Source organism: Penicillium antarcticum (genome assembly GCF_028974205.1).
Source record: "Penicillium antarcticum strain IBT 31339 chromosome Unknown utg000007l_segment0_segment0, whole genome shotgun sequence".
Taxonomy (NCBI): Eukaryota; Fungi; Ascomycota; class Eurotiomycetes; order Eurotiales; family Aspergillaceae; genus Penicillium; species Penicillium antarcticum.
In genome coordinates, this window is record NW_026695305.1 from 620,087 (window position 1) to 640,286 (window position 20,200).

General features: G+C 48.6%; 5 protein-coding genes across 5 annotated transcripts; all 5 read left to right on the forward strand.

The window, feature by feature from the left end:
- Positions 1-1,227: 1,227 nt before the first annotated feature.
- On the forward strand, positions 1,228-3,973 carry N7508_007427 (uncharacterized protein; the record flags this gene model as incomplete). The annotated part of the gene is made up of 3 exons (XM_058465491.1): positions 1,228-1,758; positions 1,827-2,546; positions 2,600-3,973. The coding sequence occupies 3 exons, from the start codon at positions 1,228-1,230 to the stop codon at positions 3,971-3,973; spliced, it is 2,625 nt and encodes an 874-aa protein (XP_058317893.1).
- A 675-nt stretch (positions 3,974-4,648) lies between these two features.
- Positions 4,649-7,261, forward strand: N7508_007428 (uncharacterized protein; the record flags this gene model as incomplete). The annotated part of the gene is made up of 1 exon (XM_058465492.1): positions 4,649-7,261. The coding sequence occupies one exon, from the start codon at positions 4,649-4,651 to the stop codon at positions 7,259-7,261; it is 2,613 nt and encodes an 870-aa protein (XP_058317894.1).
- A 1,473-nt stretch (positions 7,262-8,734) lies between these two features.
- On the forward strand, positions 8,735-9,787 carry N7508_007429 (uncharacterized protein; the record flags this gene model as incomplete). The annotated part of the gene is made up of 1 exon (XM_058465493.1): positions 8,735-9,787. One exon carries the CDS (start codon positions 8,735-8,737, stop codon positions 9,785-9,787), a length of 1,053 nt encoding a protein of 350 aa, XP_058317895.1.
- A 257-nt stretch (positions 9,788-10,044) lies between these two features.
- N7508_007430 (exonuclease/endonuclease/phosphatase family protein) lies at positions 10,045-13,910 on the forward strand (the record flags this gene model as incomplete). Its single annotated transcript, XM_058465494.1, has 2 exons — positions 10,045-11,537; positions 12,440-13,910. The coding sequence occupies 2 exons, from the start codon at positions 10,045-10,047 to the stop codon at positions 13,908-13,910; spliced, it is 2,964 nt and encodes a 987-aa protein (XP_058317896.1).
- Positions 13,911-15,540: 1,630 nt separating this feature from the next.
- N7508_007431 (uncharacterized protein) lies at positions 15,541-16,427 on the forward strand (the record flags this gene model as incomplete). The annotated part of the gene is made up of 2 exons (XM_058465495.1): positions 15,541-15,628; positions 15,679-16,427. 2 exons carry the CDS (start codon positions 15,541-15,543, stop codon positions 16,425-16,427), a joined length of 837 nt encoding a protein of 278 aa, XP_058317897.1.
- Positions 16,428-20,200: the final 3,773 nt, after the last annotated feature.

The window sequence follows — 20,200 nt, forward strand, 5'->3', positions numbered from 1 at the left end:
ATAAACTATCGTTTAGCTATTTTCCTCTAGGGGAACTTTCTATCGCGACCGAGGTTAAGCAACTTCTACTAGCTCTTAGCCTAGACCTTCTACTATAGGACTTATCGATACCTAATATTCCGCTGATAGATAATAGGGTACTACTAGAATCTATAAGTGATATAGCCAATAGTCCTACTTAAGCAATCTCTCTAGAGAGTGTATAAGAAGAGACTACCTAAGCCAGTCTTATACTAGGGGTAACTGAAATTCCGGTTTAAGCGACTAGGCCGTTTATAGTTCTACCTCCTAATTAAACCGAAGACGTAATAACTAATACGGCTATCTCTTAATTAGCCTAGCTTCTTACTAACTAGCTCTAATAACACTATAGCTACTGCCGCTAGTGCTATACGTAGCAGGAGAGTGAATATAAGATATAATATACGGAGTATCTCGGTCTAGGAGAGTATCTAGACTAGATCTAGGCAGATAGAGGATACCCCGATATTCTTAGTGCCGCAACAATAGCTAGACGCAAGGAAAACCTAGTAGGAAAGACTAGCGTAACCCGAAAACGCGAGATCTATACCGGGATTAGTTTAGTCACGCCTAACACTCGTCTAGTCTACCTCTGCCTTGCAGCCGACCACTAGCTAGAACGCCCGACAGCGGTGACTTTTGATATCGACAGTATTGTTAGCTTCGCGCATAGTCTAGCAGTGGCCAAACTTAGAGTGCGGTAGAAATATATATTTACTCTATATAGTAGTAGAGAATATTTTAGCTGAACTCAGTAGATACGATTGAAATCGCTGTTTATCTGTTGAATCTAATAAGCTCGATATGAAAAAAATGGTTTGATCTACCTTTAAAAGTGTATTAACTTCTTAAAGTGTAATTTGTATAACATTATGAAGAAATCTTGGTCGGAAGCTCTGATATTATAGACTTCTGATTTATTTTCCCTGAAATCAATGCCTGAGGATAATTGAGGATATATAGCGGATATCCGCACAGATATCCACGGATATCCACGGATATCCTCAATTGTCCTCAAATATCCGCACTAGTGATTAGTAACAGCCAATCATCGCCATTGAAAGTTCAAGATATGTGGAAAACGCGCCCGTGAGTCGTGACTTTGTTTGCTATACCCCTGATACTCCCAGCTAGTCTTACATGTACGTTTCTCTCTCTCTTTTTCTCTTAATGCCTATTCCTAGGTAACCCGTGATCAAGTACAATATGTCTTACTCACAGGCATCTCAGTCCCAGTACTCCTTCTACGCCGATTCAGATCTAGGTCTGAATCCCGACATACTTCATTCCGATGACATATCCGCTCTTATTAGCAGCCAGACTGTATTGACATCTGTGTCGCAAGTTTCATCTCTAACTGCACCTCTCTCGCTTCCTCGTGTTGGCCCCCCTCTTCAGCAGTACTGGGTCCTCTATTCCTCTAAGCCTAGTCGGGAGATGGATGAATCCCGGAAGAGCTTTGTAACTTGGTGGCTAAACACAGAGTTTGGATCAAAGCCAGATATACAAGACTCTATCCGTTGGGATGGAAAAAAGACGTCTAATATATGGGATAACTTCAATCAAGTTGCACATGAAAAGACTGGCAAGCCAAAAGTTATGTGTACAACATGTCTCTGTACCCTTGTTCATCCAAGATTCCGCCGTGCTGGTTCATCGCCAATGAATGCACATATCAAGGCAGGCTCCTGTACTCGGAAGCCTGTCCAGAAGATTGATCAGATGCTCAAACAAATGGTATGTTTTTCATCTATAACCTGGACTCTCAATATCTCTCTTACTTATCTTTATATACTATCCTAAAGCCGACTTTCCCACAAAACCCATCCTTCTCCCAGGAGCGTCTAGCAAAAGCGATACTAGACTTTATCTCTACCGCTCACCTACCTTTCCGAATCATTGAGCATACCCAATTCAAGGATCTAGTAGAGGTTATCCAACAAGCCCCGAGCAAGGTCAATATCCCATCTGCGCGAAGTATGCGGCGTTATCTCGGCTCCACAGTCAAAAGCAGCCAAAAAGAGATTCTTAGAAGGCTTCCAGATAGGAGTCGCCTTTCAATAGCCCTTGATTGCTGGACGTCGCCATTCCAGCAAGCATTTATGGCTGTCACAGGTTATTTCCTTGATCAAGATTGGAATTACTGTGAAGTTCTTCTTGGATTTGAGCATCTTCACGGATCACATACGGGTGAGAATCTAAGTAAGACCGTGATTCAGCTTCTGACTGATCATGAAATCACCGACCGCGTATTATCCGTGACCACAGATAATGCAACTAATAATAACACCCTGATGATGAATATCCAAGAGACAATTCAGTCACAAAGCCGATCGGATACGTTGATCTTCCGAGTTCCATGTATTGCGCATGTGATCCAGTTAAGCTTGAATGAGCTTCTTGGGAAGCTGAAAGTGACGCCACCGAATAAAGAGATTGAGCTGGAGTGGTCTGATGAACGAACCCATTCATTTCAGACTAAACAATCTAGCTCAACTAGACAAATTGCGGATACTCTAAAAAAGGTGAATTACTTCTCATCCTTAGTCTTTTAATTCATACTAATAAAAAGTCTAAGATCCGAGGTCTTGCTGTGTTTATTAATGCAAGCCCACAACGCCGGGAGGCATTTATGGCCCTGCAAACTAAGGAGCCTCGTTTGATCCCTATCCAAGATGTCCAAACCCGATGGAACTCAACCTTTATGATGCTTAACCGTGCTAAAAGGCTACAACCATTTTATGATCAGTATTGTACACATCATCAATATCTCCACTTCAAACTTGATCAAGAAGAGTGGCGACAGATTGAATATCTTCTTCTTCTTACCAAGCCTTTCTTTGACTTCACTACTATGCTATCAAAGACTAGGGATGTTACTACACATAACATCTATAGTATTTATAACAAGCTTTTCTCTCACCTTGATGAAGCTGAGAGAAAATTGAAGAATAAAGGGGTTATCTGGAAGAAGAGTATGCTCCAGGCTCTTCAGACTGCAAAGAAGAAGCTATCAAAGTATTACACTGCTACTGATCATGAATCGTACGGTGAAATATATGCACTTGCAACGATCCTTTGCCCATCAAAAAAGCTTCGATATTTTGCATCAACAGACTGGCAAGGTGAAATTGACTACGTCAAACACTACCATGGAGTCCTTAAGCGAGAGTTTCATCGATATAAAGATATGCTTCATCATGATTCAGATACTATGGTCGTGCAAGATGCCACTGGAGAGGCCCGAGATGACGACTATTATGATCTTGATACCGCTTGCGCTTCTCAGAACCAGCCACAGGATAAGCTCTCAAAGCCTGAAGATGATGAGATTGCGAGGTATCTTGCCCGCGGGATTGAGAGACAAAAGCCCCGAGCATTCTGGAAAGAGCATGAGAACGAGTTTCCTATTCTTGCAAGAATGGCACGGGATATTCTTTCTATCCCAGCTAGTGGTGCAGGCGTTGAGCGATTATTCAATTGCGCTCGCGATATCTGCCACTATCGTCGTGGCCAATTGAAACCAAGTACGATCCGAGGATTGATGCTTCATCAGCTCGCCACTAAATTTGAAGTTGAGCAGAAGGAGTTTGAGGTTATAAAGGAGCATCTTTCCGCCGGAGAAGCTGTATTGTTAGATCAAGCTCGGAAACCAATACCCCAGCTTGAAACTGTCGAGCCTATTAGTGATAATGAAGAGGAGGAACAAGAGCTAGGCATTGAGGATACACAACGGATAGAAAGCTACGATGAGAACTCAGAAGACGGGGAGACTGATAATCGAAGTAAGCAACTACAGCTTAAACGATCAAGGAAACGATTATCCGAGGCTTCCGATGACGATGACGATGGCCTTCCAGAAATGCTAATAGATGAGGGCATACAAGGACGGTCGGGGCGGATTCGGAAGCAACCAAGATTACCTGATGGATTTCAGTTTGATCTCAGATAGTCTGCGTAACATGAATATGCTACAATTTTGTTTACCAAATTAAAATCTTCAATAATGATTACACTATGAGTACTTGAAAAATACAATAGAATCCGCATAAATAATGCACGCTCAAAAAGGTCATGAGACTTGGCATGTTTGGCCTGTTTTATATCCATTGGATATCCTCAAATATCCAGAGGATATTGGGTTGCATACCATATCCACAAAATTGAGGATTGCGGATATTAGGTGACATACTATATCCGCAATCTGCGGAGAGGATATGTGGATATCCGTGGATATTGAGGATGTTGCCGCAGCCTAACGCGTACGAAGGGTTGATTCGGGTACATTGAAACGCCGCGCTGCTTCGCGTATAGAGGAGATTTCGTGATTCTGAATAGCCTGAATAGCTAATAAGATCCTACCCTCTTGTCCAATTGAATTTCGAGAGGATTGCGTGCGAATTGGTGGCATAGTAGGTGGTTAAAGAAGGAAGGTCTAATTAATTGACGCGTTTTTGGTGGGGTGCGCAGCTCGGCCGGGTGCGCAGCCCGACCGGGAAATACGTTAAGATTTTTGGTGCCCGGGTAGCAAAAGTTGGTGCCCAAGTATCCGCACCCCAACCTCCAGTAGCCAGTTTCATCCGCTGCAAATGCCTCCATTCTCAACACCCAACTCCGAACGATCGTCATGTTGCCCAAATACCTGCAAAGCAGCTACACACGCTACAAGGATGATACAAACAGCTTTGCAACCTGGTTACTCGAGGCAGCTACCAAATGTGGTCACCGACCGGACGGCCTCGCTTCAATCCCCTCTTCATTGAAAAAGGGGAAGGGAAAGGGAAAGTCCAAAGCCAAGAGCAAGAATGATGGGGCAAATGCTTCCACTGAGCCTATTCAGTACAATGCCACCATCAAGGAACTTCAAATGCTCGCTGAAGTCGTTGCCAAGTCGACCCTTGTTGTGCCGAGGCAAATTCTTGTCATTGCCAAACGAGCCATCAAACTGAGGCGACAGGTCACATCTTGGTTCTTGGGTCAGGGTGATTCCGAGGATAATAAGCGCCACGAACATTTTATCTCCGCGCTAGAGAAGGTTTGCGAAACCCTGAAGTGGAAGGTTAGCGAATCTGCCAATCAAGATGCTCGGAAACCACCTCCGGAAGCTGACTACGATGGAGATGACGCCGAACTTGACATGTTTCTTAACAGATTCGCTGTCCTCACGGTCGAGGAACCTCAAGAATCGGAGCTGAGCCAATACGCGTCTCCCGAATCCCAGCAAATTGTCCAGGTGGAGCTTGTCGAAAATGAAGAGGAAGAGAAAGACGCAGCGGACGCAGTATTGGCATATACGTTATTCAAGACACTCTGCTTGTTCCGGGATCTGCATAATATGCGGGCATTCATTTCTCAGACTTGGTCAGAGTATCGCGATAAGAAGATTGATCTCATGAATGCTGCTGTTGTGACCGATGGTGCCTTGCAGCTTGCGCGTGATCTTGTACAGGAGGTAATGGACGACTATGACAGTTATGGCACCCCTTCGGATAGCCTCCAGCGAGTGGTTTTCAACGCTTCCTGCATGAGCCGAGGCATCATGCCGACTCCATCCGTTGATATCGGCCTGCCATACAACAGAGACATGGCAGATGTAGCTGAATGGTGCTACTTCCCAACCCTGGTTCTCCTGAACTCATTCGCAGATGTTCTGCATCAGATCGACCTGCCTGTTTTCAAAAAAGGGTACTTCGGTAATTATGACCCCAGGGCAAACAGAGAAAAGATGCCCGTGGGCCAGAAATTTAATGAAGACAAAATCATTTTGCTTCAGCTGCTGCCAGAATTCTGCATCATCGGTTATAACATCCAAATGCCTGCCTCAGATGTGCTTACCAGGGGACTGGTGGAGTTTTGTAAAACCAAAACGGTTACTCCATGGCTCTGCTTTGCATCTCAGATTCTGCTTGATGTTCATCATCTCATGCGCCACAGCCATCTGGGTGCATTCCAAGACCTTCGCATGTCTGGGCTGCGAATTCAGAGAACAATCGCGGAATATTTGAATCTCTCTAAATCACACCCCCAGCCAAAGTTCTGGCCAAAGGAAGGAGACGAAGAGATTAAGGATTTGCACTCAACGGTGGAGTCTTGCATAATTGAGGATCCCATCTACGTGGTGAAAGTTAATGTTCTTCCCCAAGGTCATGTTCCCGAAAAACATGCGTTATTCTCCCAGCATGCTATCCTTTGTGGTGTGAATATGTTCCATATCAACATGAGGATGCAATCCGTCGGCCAACAGCTTGTGACACAATGGTACGATGTCCAACAATTAGCATTTTTGTACAATCTTGTCAAGCAAACACCGACGTACGCGCATTTGAGCTGGCCTGACATGGAAGCGTTCATAAAAATACATGGCGAATCTCATATTTTCATCGGTAGCCGACCAAATAATGCTAGCGAGTCGCTGAATAGGCTTGAGCTTGCGACTGGCATATCGTCGGCTACCAAGTTTGCTCGCGATTCGCGCAACAGGAGCGACTTTCAACGTCCCAACGGAAAGAATTCCAGAATCCTTGAGCCAACCACTACTGTTGCGAACCTGTTCTGTGGCCAGTATGTCATTGGCCTTCAGAAAGAAGAAGAAGGAATCAAAAACATCGATAAGGTTTTGGACACGCTATCACAGGAGTCCAGCCTCGAAGCCACCAGCAAGAAGATTCAGCCTACGAATCCTCAGAACCTGCTCCAACGAAAGTGGGCCGACACTCACCACATCGGCACGATTCAACTCCTCGCCCTCGTTAAGAGCAGATTATTCGAAGAAGAGCCTGTGATTTTGTTTAATTACTTCGGCATGCATAAGCGCTCTTTGGAGTTGCTCAGAGAGATCAAGGCGAAGGAGCACCATAAGTTCGTGCAGTATTTCACTCCCGATTACATGCCTGATGAGTCTTTTATTTCGAATATTGTGATACTGGTTCATCATGTTGCACGAGGTTCTGCACAGAATGCAAAGGGCATGGGAATGATGCCCAAGAACGATGGTCGTCAGATAACCAGTCGAATTGTTGTAAGCTGTGGCGATATCATGCAGGCGTATCTGCAGAAAAACGGTGATGTGGCTTGCAAGGAACTTAAAATTTTTTGCAAGAACAAAACTCCAATTCAGGAGATAGCCAAAGATGACGGTGGCAGGTCTGAGCAGTTCATGTCTTGGGTCAACTTTGAAGACGTTTTGGGCCCTAAGGTTATTGCCTCGCTCATGACTGGTGTTCCGATTTCTAGCCCATAGGGGTAGTTGTACCGTGGTAAGATACAATTAGTGTGTGTTCCTTAAGTATGCGTGACAGGATGAGGAATTGATGTAAATGGGCCGTCGAACCTGTACACCTTCGCGTAGTACGGGTTCCCGGGTCTAATGGACATCTTTTTCATCCCACCAACTTCAAAATTCTGTAACAACCTTGATTTCCAATATTATGGATCCAAATTTGGAAGAAAGAATTGGTAATGCTATATCTGCATACCATTCAACTTTGAAGCCGAACGTCACAGCCCTCGCCCGGAAATACGGCGTTAATCGCAACACCCTGAAACGCCGTAATGATGGAAACAAATCAAGAAATAAGCGTGATGGGCCCAATAAAGCACTTAATCCGACCAAGAGAAGGCAGTAATACTATGGATTGATAAACTTGGTGCTGCTTACTCTCCGCTGTCTGTCTTCCATATTCTGTCCTGTGCTCAGCAAATTAGGCAGCGCTATGATCCATCCCGTACACCGGGGAAGAAACTGGGGATATGAATTTATCGGTCGCTTACCACCACGATTCAAGCATCTGAATCAAGAATCGATAGAGAAGGCTCGCTATGCACCTGTTGAACCTGGTGTTCTTGTTTCATGGTACGATCGCCTACAAGCTACGATGATTTCGTACAAGATTGCACCAAAAAATATTTATAACTTCGATGAAAACGGCTTCTGAATTGACCAAGGCAAGACCCAAAAGGTCTCATCAGCTCGAGGCCATGTAATCAATAATACCAGTGGTCCAGCGGAATCATTGACTGGGCTTTTCTGTTGACTTACAGGCCTAGTATTTGTCTCTTTTATCTCTTCGATAGGCATGAGGAAGTGCACAGTGACCTCGCCCTAATTCACACCTATCTGGAATCCCGAATTATTTGAACGCTCAAAGATATTGCGGATGCCATGCTCGCCATGGGGATCGGTTTCCATTCATTCAATGAGCATCTGGGAAAACACCTGTCTGGCATGAGTTGCCGCTGCCGTCACCGCAAACACAAGGGCGGGTAGGTCGAAATGTAACTATCGCTTGGCTTTGAAAGTGTCAGTACTCTCGGTCATTCAACAAATCATCAACAAAACCAGGGACGGGAAGGGGTAACGAAGCTTACCGTCCGAAGTTACAGGTGGTAAAGAAAAGCAGCTAGACCTCCCCAAAACCCGTCCATAGGGACATTTTGGTTGGACCTACTTTGGACTGAAGGCTAGGTGTCCGTCCGTGGACTACCCAAAGTGTCCAAAAGTGTCCAAAGCCGCCCAAAACAGCATAAATTCTCTGCATAACGCGATGACTCAGCAGAATAACAAACGGTTACGTAATTCACCATCGGACGGAACGAATGCCTAAACGAGACGAAACCCATTTCGAAAGGACCCCCGACCAGAGAAAAAAAAAAAGGAAGGTAAGTATTCCCAAATCTATTAATCAACCTCACCCAGCTTCTTCCGCGAGGCAAAATGCCGGGGAAGCGCAGCGAGCGCGGAGGGAACGCGTCCGACGACGCGTCTGGCCCTCCCGCTCCCGATACAGCACTCGCTCTACCCACCACGAGGTCAGGCCTAGTTCGCCAGGTGCCAGTGACCGTGGCGGGCGAAGACGAGAACGATGCAGGCAGAAGACGAGTGGAGGCTTCTAATGGACCAGATAAAGGGTCGGAGCAGCCGCCTACCGAGTTTCAAATGCTGTTGCGGGCAAACAACGAACTGATGATTCGTGTTGATCGCATGTCAGAAGCATACGCAAAGACACTGACGGCGATCACCACCGAGAACGCATTGTACCGCAAGGAACTGGAAGAATCACGAAAGGAGGTCCATGGACTGCAGAAGGAAATTGCTAGTCTAAAAGAGCTCGTCCAGTTTCTGTCGGTGAACGTTTCCTCTTCACCACCGAGCACTCAGGTTAGCAGCCCAGGGAGAAGCTGGGCATCCATCGTTTCGCAATCATCGTTAGCTTCATCTAACACCCGGGCTGCGCGTGTGGGACTCGGCCTCCCTGCTGTAATATTGGACCTACGCTCCGCCGGAGAAGGGGCCAAGACACTGGTAGACGACCCCGCGCAGACACGGGAGAAAATCCGTACAGCACTTCAAGGTGAGACAACTACTGCGAGCGTTGACGTTGTGGGGGTTAAAACTACCTCGAAAACCACGATCAAAGTCTTTGTCGGCTCGGAGGAAAGTGTTGCGAACCTCCGAAGAGCTACACACTGGCTGAACGCCATGCCTGGGGCTAAACTACAAGGGGAGCAATGGTTCCCTATCAAAGTGAATGATGTGAAGAGAGAAAGTGTCTTTGAGACATCGGGGACGCAGCGAGAGGACTTCCTGAGCACCCTCCAAGAGGAGAACAAAGTCACGGAGATCAGAAAAAATCATCTGGCTAAGTGGAAAGAAACGTTATGGATCCATGGCCATTTACCTTGCTGCACAGGCGGATGCACAGGCCCTGCTCAGTCGTCGCATCGTCCACGTCCGCGGAGAAGCAGCGTTCTCGGACAGGTTCTATGAGCGACAGCGACCGCTGCGTTGCCGCAAATGTCAACAGTATAATCATAAGGAAGACCGGTGCCCAAACACCGAGGCTTGCGGCAAGTGCGCAGGCCACCATCGCGTCGAGCAGTGCACATCCGATTCTACCAAATGCGCTGCCTGTCAGGGCAATCACGCCGTCAATGACCGGAACTGCCCGAAATGGGACGAAGCGTGGAAAGTTATCCGCCAGCGGGAGCAGGAGATGACAGCCAGACGGACAGACTCTCTACACAATGGTAGCCAGTAGAGTTTTGCGCGTGCTGCAGGCCAACCTGAGAAAGGGCCCAGAGACCCAACTGAGTCTCCTGAACGACCGATCGTTGCAATCCTGCGATCTGCTTATCATCTCGGAACCATATCTTTTTCTGATGAACGACACAGTATGCTCCCATACACATGCTAATTGGACACCACTCTGGCCCTCACAGCGGCACCCGCCATCCGGAGGGCTGAGGCCGCACCGTAGTATGATCTGGGTGAACAAAAAGACCTCCCCACATAGACAGATCGACATTGCGTCAGCTGACATTGCTGCCGTACTGCTACTTACACCCTCGCCAACTCTAGCAATATCCGTGTATATCCCACCAGGAAGAGGATGCGAAGGAACTAGGGCACTAACTAAAGGGCTGGATGCAATCCGGGAGGCCCATCAACGGGTCCAGTGCGAGTATGGGGACAATATTGATATCCTTATTGTGGGAGACTTCAACCGCCACGATCAGCTTTGGGGAGGAAATCAAGTGGCAACACGGAACCGTCAGGGTGAAGCGGAACCAATTGTGCTCCTCATGGCTGATTGGGGCCTAACAAGCTTACTGCCACGAGGGATCTTCACCCGAGAAGAAGGCCCATATCAGTCGACCATCGACCTTGTCCTTGCGTCGACAGATCTGAGCAGGCGGGTCACACGGTGTCGCATCCACCCCGTTGAGCATGGATCAGACCACCGAGCAATTGAAACAAACTTCCAGTCCGAAGCGCAACCAACGCTTCCCCCGACAACCCGCTTTTCATTCCGTGAAGCTCCATGGGCCGACATCAACAGGGAGTTGAGAGACCTAGAGACGGAGATCATAGATATTACAGACCGCTCGGAACTGGACGCGACTGCAGGGCGCTTGACTGGCAGGATCAGCTCAGCAATTCGCAAGCTAGTCCCGGTTGCGCGGCCATCCTCATACGGCAAACGCTGGTGGACTCCGAAGTTAACGGCATTGCGAGACACATACACATCGGCCCGAAATCGGTGCACGCAAGCCCGGCGATATGGAGCCGACTTTGCTGCGCTGGAAGATACGGCATTATACCTACGGAGACAGTACCACCGAGCAATCCGTGATACCAAGCGACGGCATTGGAGAGGGTTCCTCGACAACACCGACAACATCTGGAAAGCGGCTCGATACCTCCAGCCGGGAGACCAATCCATGGGGATAGTCCCCACACTGCGCTCAGGTGATCAGACGATCAATGATGACCAGGGAAAGGCCCATATACTCCTTGAAACCTTCTTCCCTCCGCTGCCCAATATTCAGGATGAGCCGCCGCGAGACAGGTCGCTGCCGGACGCCCTCCCGATGGAAATGATTACTGAACACGAGATCGAAATGGCTCTGATGAGGATGGCGTCGTGGAAAGCCCCCGGACCAGACGGGCTGCCGGTGGTGGTGTGGCAACAGATGTGGCCTGCCGTCAAACAATGGGTCGTCGAACTCCTTCAAGCGTCACTCCGACTCGGCTACTTCCCCAGCGCTTGGAAGGTTGCTAAGATCGTGGTGATACCCAAGGGTGGACGTGACCCATCGTTGCCGAAATCATACCGCCCTATCTCGCTGTTAGCGACGCTTGGAAAGGTACTAGAAGCAGTCGTCGCCAACCGAATCTCAGCACTCGTCGAAAAACACCAGCTACTGCCCCCGAATCATTTTGGGGCTCGCCGGAGGCGATCATGCGAACAAGCGCTCAACATCCTGATAGAAAAGATACACGATGCATGGCGCGAGGGCAAAGTCCTTAGTCTCGTAGCTTTGATGTCAAGGGTGCATACAACGGTGTGGACCGGGGGGTCTTGCTGCGGAGGCTACGAGAACGACGAATCCCAGAGGTCCTAATCCGATGGGTGGACAGCTTCTGCTCCTCGCGACGAGCGTTGATCATCGTAAATATGTACCAGTCCGAAGAAATGGCCATCGAGCACGCGGGCCTCCCGCAAGGTTCGCCGCTCTCTCCTATTCTCTTTCTATTCCTGAATGCGAATCTGGTGGATGTCCCCATCACCAGACGAAAGGGAGCAATGGCTTTCGTCTACGACTATACACGATGGACGGCGGGCTCGTCTGCTGAGACGAGTACAGCCGTACTGCAGCAGAAAGTCATCCCACGAGCGTTAGAATGGGCGGCGCAGTCTGGCACGGCTTTCGAGACAGAGAAGACAACGTTCATCCACTTCACGAGGAACCCGCGGCAGTGCCAACTTCCCGCGGTCCCGCTACAAGTGAATGGAGCGACTGTCGCCCCGGTGCCTGAAGTCAAAATTCTCGGCGTGATACTCGATCAGGGGTTACGATTCAAATCACAAATCGGAAAGGCTGCGAATAAAGGAATGAAAGCCGTGCTTGCACTGAGACGACTGCGCGGTTTGCCTCCTTCGGTAGCTCGCCAGCTCTTCAGCTCCACAGTTGCGTCGAAGATTGATTACGCAGCATCGGTGTGGTGCCCTATACGACAGGATGCTACTGTTGCGGCGGGAATCGTACGGCCGTTCGAAGCCATCCAGCGGGTCGCGTCTCAGGCGATCGTGGGCGTGTTCCGGAACACTGCCCTCGCCATCGCCGAAGCAGAAGCGGGGATTGAACCGACTGTCGTACGCCTTCGAGCGCGCATCTTGAAGCATTGGATCGTCTGCCACACCTTACCAAAGGACCATCCCTTCTGGTCCTGTCGAGCGGCGGCTACAATGCAGGATGGGAGTTACCCGTCGCCGTTCAAAATACTGGCGAAGTACGGACCACAATGCTTGTCTGACATGGAGGTCATTCGAACCTTCCCTCTAGATCCGTGGCAACGGTCTCTCGGGGAGTCGATTGCCACCGTCGGATCCAACATGCACGAGTTGCACGAGGCCAGCCATGCCCGTCTCTGGTTGTTCACCAGTGTCAGCGTCCGCAATGGTCTGGTCGGAACAGGGCTCGTTGTTCGCGTTAACCAAGTCGACATCGTCTCGTCAAACCGGACGGTCGGCAACGATGACTCGCTCAATGCTCATTACGCACAGCTGGGGATGGTGCTGGAGGCTGTCTTGTATGTCAGGACAATGCTCCCTCGTATCCAGATGTCACCGTACAAAATCCAGGTTATGATCGTCGTGAGCAACCCTGCGGTCCTGCTTTCGCTCGCGAAGCCGCATCTTCAAGGCGGACAGGCTCTTATCATTAGGATCACCGACGCAGTCGGCCAGCTGTTGGAGATGGGGGCTAAGGTCAGCCTACAGCCACCAACTGATGAAGACCGCGAGAATACTACACGAGCACACACCCTTGCACGCGAAGCAACAGAAGAGAACTGCGAAGTTAACCCCCCGCCCTGGGCGCAAGTCCAGCTCCGAGCGTCGGCGTTGCGATGGGCTCGGGTGAATGCTAAACAGCACCAGACGGACAACTTTCATCTGTGGACTACTGGCCAGTTTACACGCCAGCTGGATTCGGCGCTCCCAGGTCCCCACACCAAGATGCTGTATGATGGTCTGGATCGGGAGAAAGCATCGATACTAGCTCAACTCCGCACGGGACATGCCCGGCTGAATGGACATCTTCACCGAATCGGCAAAGCCGAAAGTGATTTGTGCGAATGTGGCATTGAGCGTGAAACAGTCCCGCATTTCTTGCTTCAATGCACACGGTGGAATGAACAACGTCGCGCGCTGATTGAAGCCGCAGGTCCGAACTTCGGTAGTCTGTCGCAGATGCTAGGAGGTAAACCTGGGACTGTAGAGGATGCGAGTGAACCGAGTGGAAGAACATGGAAACCTGATATCAAGATTGTCAAAACCGTTATCGCGTTTGCAATGGAGACGGGACGGTTGGCTAATGAAGCGTGAGGAAGATCTGAATTGGTGACGCTATCAAATGTACATACCCTACGGAGCAGTGCACACTAGCTAGGGGGCTACATACGACCTAAGGTCGTGAAAAGCCTGAGGAATAAATAAATAAATAAATAAATTCCCGTCGAAACAGCATAAATTATGCAATCATAGGACTTTCTATGTTTGTCTTGTTTGTCGGCCCTCAAAATGTTTGGAGGGCCGTATAGTGAGGGCGGGCAAAAGACCAGCCCGACCCGCGGGCGGGTGCGAGGTCTAACGCGTACCAATTTTGACAGGGATTCAAAGATGTAATCCGTATGATTGGCCGAGCCCAATCTTAATCTCCTTTTATGGCCAAGCGCTAGTCCCAAATAAACAATCGTCACGTTACGCTATCTCGATTAGGAAACCGTCACGCTCTTGGCGCGAGACTCGAAATCATCAACTTTCGACGACGAGCTGCGACAGCGAAATCCATCCAGAAACCACGAGGCGTATCGTTTGGTGCTCCTGATTGACCAGATATTTAGCTGGAACCACCTTGGCTCGTCCAGATTATGTTTCTGCTCTTAAAGTTAGGTACCGATTGGCACATGGAGAGTTACACTAGTTATTTCGAAAGCGGGAATATATATTTCCGGAGAATGCCGGTCACGTGTCGTGGTTCAATCCTGCGTCTCAGCCTTCCCCTTTCCTCCCCATTTCCGCCTCCCTTCCCCGTTCCCTTCGCTCTTTCTCGCCATCACCCTCCATCACCCTCCATCACCCTCTAAAATCGTCCTGTAAAGACGGTGTCCGCTCTTTGTCCTCGCCGCCAGTCTTGCCATTACGGTCTAAATTCAACGATTTTACTCGTCGACTTAGGATCGGGCTTGTGCTCGTGACCAGGCAGCAAGAGCTTTCACCCCTTTACTCAGCTGATATTTCCCGTGGGTCGAGGGCTCTCCAACGATGTTCCGAAGGTCAGGCAAGAGCGTTTCTCGATTCAACAACGGAATTACTACCAACGACAATGACTACCACATCACCAAACAAGCCCAGGCGCTTCAACAAAAAAGTTCTCGTTCATGCACCTGACTTGAGTGTTTTTTGTATTGCACTTCTTCGCGTTTTCCATCATGAAACCGACCAAGAAGGGTCCATTTCTCTTTTAATTGAAGCAGATCTTATTAACCAGAGCAACAAATCACAGGTGATATTGAACTTCCCCCTGAATTCGATCGAGACATGTAAGCTATTTCCACAAAGCAACGATAGCCTGATCCCGTTCGATTTAATCAAGGAGCACCCTGCATATATTCCCTCCTGGGATGCTTCGAACATCACAACGATGAGCCTGAAACTCGGCAGCACTGGAGACATTCTACGTCCAGCCGGGATAGACTTTTCATGCCTCGCCAATCCACAAGACTCGGACCTCCACGCATTTGCGGATATCTGTGAAGCCAAACACCTGCATCTACATATTGCCAAACGGCAGTTCCAGGGTGAAGAGCTTAGTGACCTGAAAAGCCTTTGCAGTCTTCTACCAAAACTTGGCCAAAAAGATTTCAAGAGCCATCATATGGTAAAGGAAGGCTTGAATGTGTTTCGTAATCTGTGCAACTTTCCCAACTTTCGACCCCCGGATTATGCGGCGTCCATGCCCACGCAGACGGAGCAGCTGGATCTGCCCCCATATCCCCAATGTGAGGTGCCTGTGTCCGACCAGGGTGGGAAACGGCGCAGAGGTATCTTCTTGTTCTTTGTCTTCTAATGATAACTTGTTGATCTTATCCAGGCTCATCTTCATCTGTCGATGGAACCCGAAAAAGACTGCTTCACCCATTGGAGTTTCCTGATCTTTGGTCAGGCTCTCCCACCGAAATAAATACACCGAGTGTCCTCTCACCGTCACTCGCGTCAATTCGCCAAACCGACTTTGAGCGTGCTTCGCCTCGTCGCAGCAATGATGGGAATCTCGCGCGTCTCATAGAAGCACTTCGTGACGCCACTGACGAGACGATCATCGAAGCACTTAGACAAACGAATCACAGTGACCTGCTAGCTTTACGACAAAATACGGATCAAAAACTGCCAGCCGGGCTTGAACGACATGTCTGTAAGATGTTTGACGACTTTGGTGTCAATATGTCCGGGCATCTTCATGACGAGATCCTTCACCGTTTGCGCAACGCGATACCTGAATACCTAGGCGACTCAAATTTCGAAGAGATTGTCCGTAATCAAATCTCTGACGAATTCGAAACCATACAAACCGAATATCTTGCACAGGTCGATGAAAAGATCGAGGATGGTAGATTCGAAATACAAGATGTCGCCAATGATTCTTGGAAGGTATTTGAGGATGATGCGCTACGCCTCAAGGATGATATCAAGGATGAGATCAAGGATGAGATCAAGGATGAGATCAAGGCTGAAATCAAGGCTGAAATGCTTGGGTTTCAGGAAAACCCCGCTAGGTTCAAGCGCTTGTTTCATAATAGCAAGTCAAGGCCATACAGCCATGCAAGGTATCTCTCTATCTAGATCCTCGGCCAGGTTCATATCTATCGGGATTATCATTGTGCATGAACATTACCTCAAATAATTTTTAGAAATGGTAACCACACTTGCGGTGTAGTGGGGCGGATCACCATACCTAGGGCTCATCTTAGTCTTGTCCAACTTGATGGGAAGAAACCGCTCGCACAGAGGAAATAGCGTGTGGCTGGGATCGCAATATCTCGCCAACCAGCAATATTGATTTTTTGCCGTACCGTATCGCTGAATTTGTGAGAAGATACAAAGATCTGCATCTCTCTGATCGCGACCTGGGAGTCACCAGTACAGAACGTTCGACTTTGAATTACAATAACCACAGCTACAGTGGTGTAACATTAGTATTTGACCTCCGGTACTTCGGCCTAGGACCCACTTTTTTATACTGCCTGGCAGAAACCTCGGAATTCAATTCAATTTAATAGCTAGTATGCCACCCGCCATACTTTAGACCTGGCTTTGCACCTCCCCGCGGTGCGAAATTTCAGAACCTGCACCGCACCTCAGGAGGTGCAGGTGCAGACTTTCGCACCTCAACCGACCCTGAGGGTCGGAAGGTTCGCTGGAGGGTAACCCTCATCGACCCGCATGAACCCGCATTTGCATAATTTTTCGACGCTTTTCCTCTTTTGGCTGGATAAAATGGATGATTCATCTCTGTTTTTTACAGCTGTTCCGTCAACCAGTCGAAATTTCATCGAATACTCTATCAACATGTTGAATTATGAAGTAATAATCATACAAAAGTAAACAGCAGGCATGGTCATATATGAATTTCAAGTAATATTCAATAATATTGATGCGGTAGGTGGTCAATGAAGGTCACCGGCAAAACAGCATGTAAAGTTGTGGATATATATATCGCAGAGACTGTAAAGTATATTTATCTTCATGATTAGAACTACTATTTTTTAAGAAAGCTATAGATATAGAGTTTAAATCCCCTCATTCTTATACCATTGAAACCGCTAAGTCTTCTTCTATCAAATTGCTATCAAGAATTCAAGTCAAATGATATGATTAGGTCGTAAATTCGGTTTAAATATGCTGATTGTTGGACTTAGACATTCTGGTGAATGTCACATGGTCACGTGATATGATGACTTCGTTTTTTGGGCCCAAAAACGGTCTCCATACCTGTTTAATGTTTTGTCGGATTGACAGATACTGGTATGTGCTAGTATTGAGGTGTCCCATTGAGATGCATTGATGTTGTTCTATCTGGGTCTTGCTGTTGAAGCATTATCAGATCTCAGGAGTCGTTCCTAGCGTGTTACGACGCTGGTATGCCGAACGTACCCCGTTTACCATACAGAGACAAAGAGAGAATGGGTACTTGATGAATAACTCTGTCCTTAGTGGTAAAATATCACCCCTCAGTTCGACATGTTTTCTTAAACTGAGGGTCTCTTTGAGGTGCATTGAGGTGCATTGAGGTGCATTGAGGTGCATTGAGGTGCATTGAGGTGCATTGAGGTGCATTGAGGTGCATTGAGGTGCATTGAGGTGCATTGAGGTGCATTGAGGTGCGTTCAGGGGTAATTGAGGGTCTCTTTGAGGTGTATTGAGGTGCGGGGAGGGTTAATTCTCGGGTTATCTACTATACTAGCGAATAAGATCTCGATAGGTGGATACGAAGAGATACAAAGAACGATACATCAATTCTAGCATATACAACAGGGTCAAACAGATACCCCAAGAACATTGAACATCTTTTCGTATAAACAAATTAGTAAGTTCTCTATCATCTTCATCCTCAGTTGATATACTATCTTCTGGTTTACTAAATCCATTATGTCTCAGCTCTCCGAAGTCTATCCATCGTCTAGCTTCCAAACTACAGACGGGGTACCACTAGACGCGCTCCAATCCCTCCTCCCTGACGATTCCCTCTCCCAACGCGAAAGCCAGAGTCACTTCCAATCCGAGATCCAGTTTGATTCAGCCCTTGAACTTCCGAATAATCGAGTTCAAATTCGTGCGGCATCTCAGGCCCTAGATACCCTTCCGCGAATCAAGCCCGACCGTATTAACGAGTTCATCATCTGTACACCAGCGATGTCTACAGAATTCGTTCAGTGGTGGCTTCAAACTAACTACGGAAAATCGAAGCGGATTAACTGGGATATAAGCCCTAGAAGCCGTCGTGCAAAGTGCTGGGAAGGGTTTCAGCAAGTTGCAAATGCCAAAGATGGAAAGCCAGGGGTTATATGCAATCACTGCCGTACAGTTCTTGCGCATCCAGCTACGAACCATACTGGAACGTCAACGATGCAGAAACATCTTGATGGACCAAGGTGCCGACAGCGACTACCGAAGAAGGGTACTGGTAGTATCCATCAACTACTTAGTGACGCGGTATGTTCGAACTAGCCTAGATTAACGTTGATACTAATACTTCTTCTTCCGTCACACTGTCTAAGGGATCATTATCTCCGCTCCTTGGTCGTCCCCTTCCTCGCCCAGAGCCGTAGGGTCGACTGTCTGAAATTGGCCTAGGAGGCCGGTCTTGGCCATGAATTCGGCCACAGCCGTGCGAGCCTCCGGTCGTGTCAGGAGTTCGTCTCGACTAAGAGTAATTCCCTTGTCGGAAAGAGCGCTTCTCATCCAGTCTCGCTCGTCCTGGTGCGAGGGGCATTCCAGCAGGACGTGTGTTACTGTTTGGCTGCCAAGATCGCTGTCACACCGCGCTGTTTCGCGTCGGTTGATACGATTCAGGTAAGCCCCTAGGCCAATTCGCCCAGTTCGAAGCTGCATCAGAATCGAGCCCGTTGCTTTTCGCAGGCCCGACCAGTATTCTAGCGTCTTCTTGGTTGGTGCTTCAATCAAGCGTTTTGTCGGTCGACTGGTCGTTTCCTTGGCCCACGTCCTGCCCCACTCCAGCTTCGCTTCTCTGCGGATTCGCCGTTTCGCTGCGGCTGCGAGGCATATACCTCGATCGTGAGGGTTCTGTAGGCCGTCCGGTTCTTGGGCTGCTTGTTTTGCGTGTTGGTCTACAATCTCATTGCCAATGACCCCTTGGTGCGCAGGAATCCATCTGAGCTCAACTCGGACGCATCTGCCAGCAAGCCGCTGGATCAGGCCGAGGCATCCTGCTAGATAGACCTGTCCTGACGGCATCCCCGGTCGCCTCAGCGCCTTCAGCGCTGCTTGGCTGTCTACAAAGATGACTATCCCGTTCTTCGCCTGCTTAGCCCATGGCTCTGTGCTTTCCAGAACCATTTCAAGAGCCATCTCAATGGCTCGAAGTTCTGCCGCATATACGGTGGACGTAATATCGTCTCCCATCTGGCTGTGAACATGTTGATCCTCAAGGCCCACGACCGCTGCCGCTCCGATCTTTCCATCAATTCCGCTCCCGTCAGTGTACAGAATCAAGGGTCTTTCTCTTGGGTCTCTCGTCAGGATTTGGTTGTGATTGTTAACCGCAGCTTCTCTGTCCTCGATGATCACCTCTGGTGGCGCTTGCCATGGTGCCAGGACGAATGCCTTTCGACTCTCCCATCCTCTTGTCAAAGTATTCGGGGGAGCCGTAAGACATCCGCCCGCCTTCCAAGCTTGCGCCTCCATTGGTGTCCATCCAGCCCAGTCTCTCTCATCTGCCGGTCGGCGACGTAACATCGTTGGTGGGACAGCGAACTCTGGTCCTGTTCGTAGTCGAAGGGCCGTTTCTTTCACCAGTCGGTTCATGTGAACAGAGATAGGCGGTAGGTGAAGCTCGGAATTCAGTGCTTTGGCTGCCGTACTTTTGAAAGCCCCAC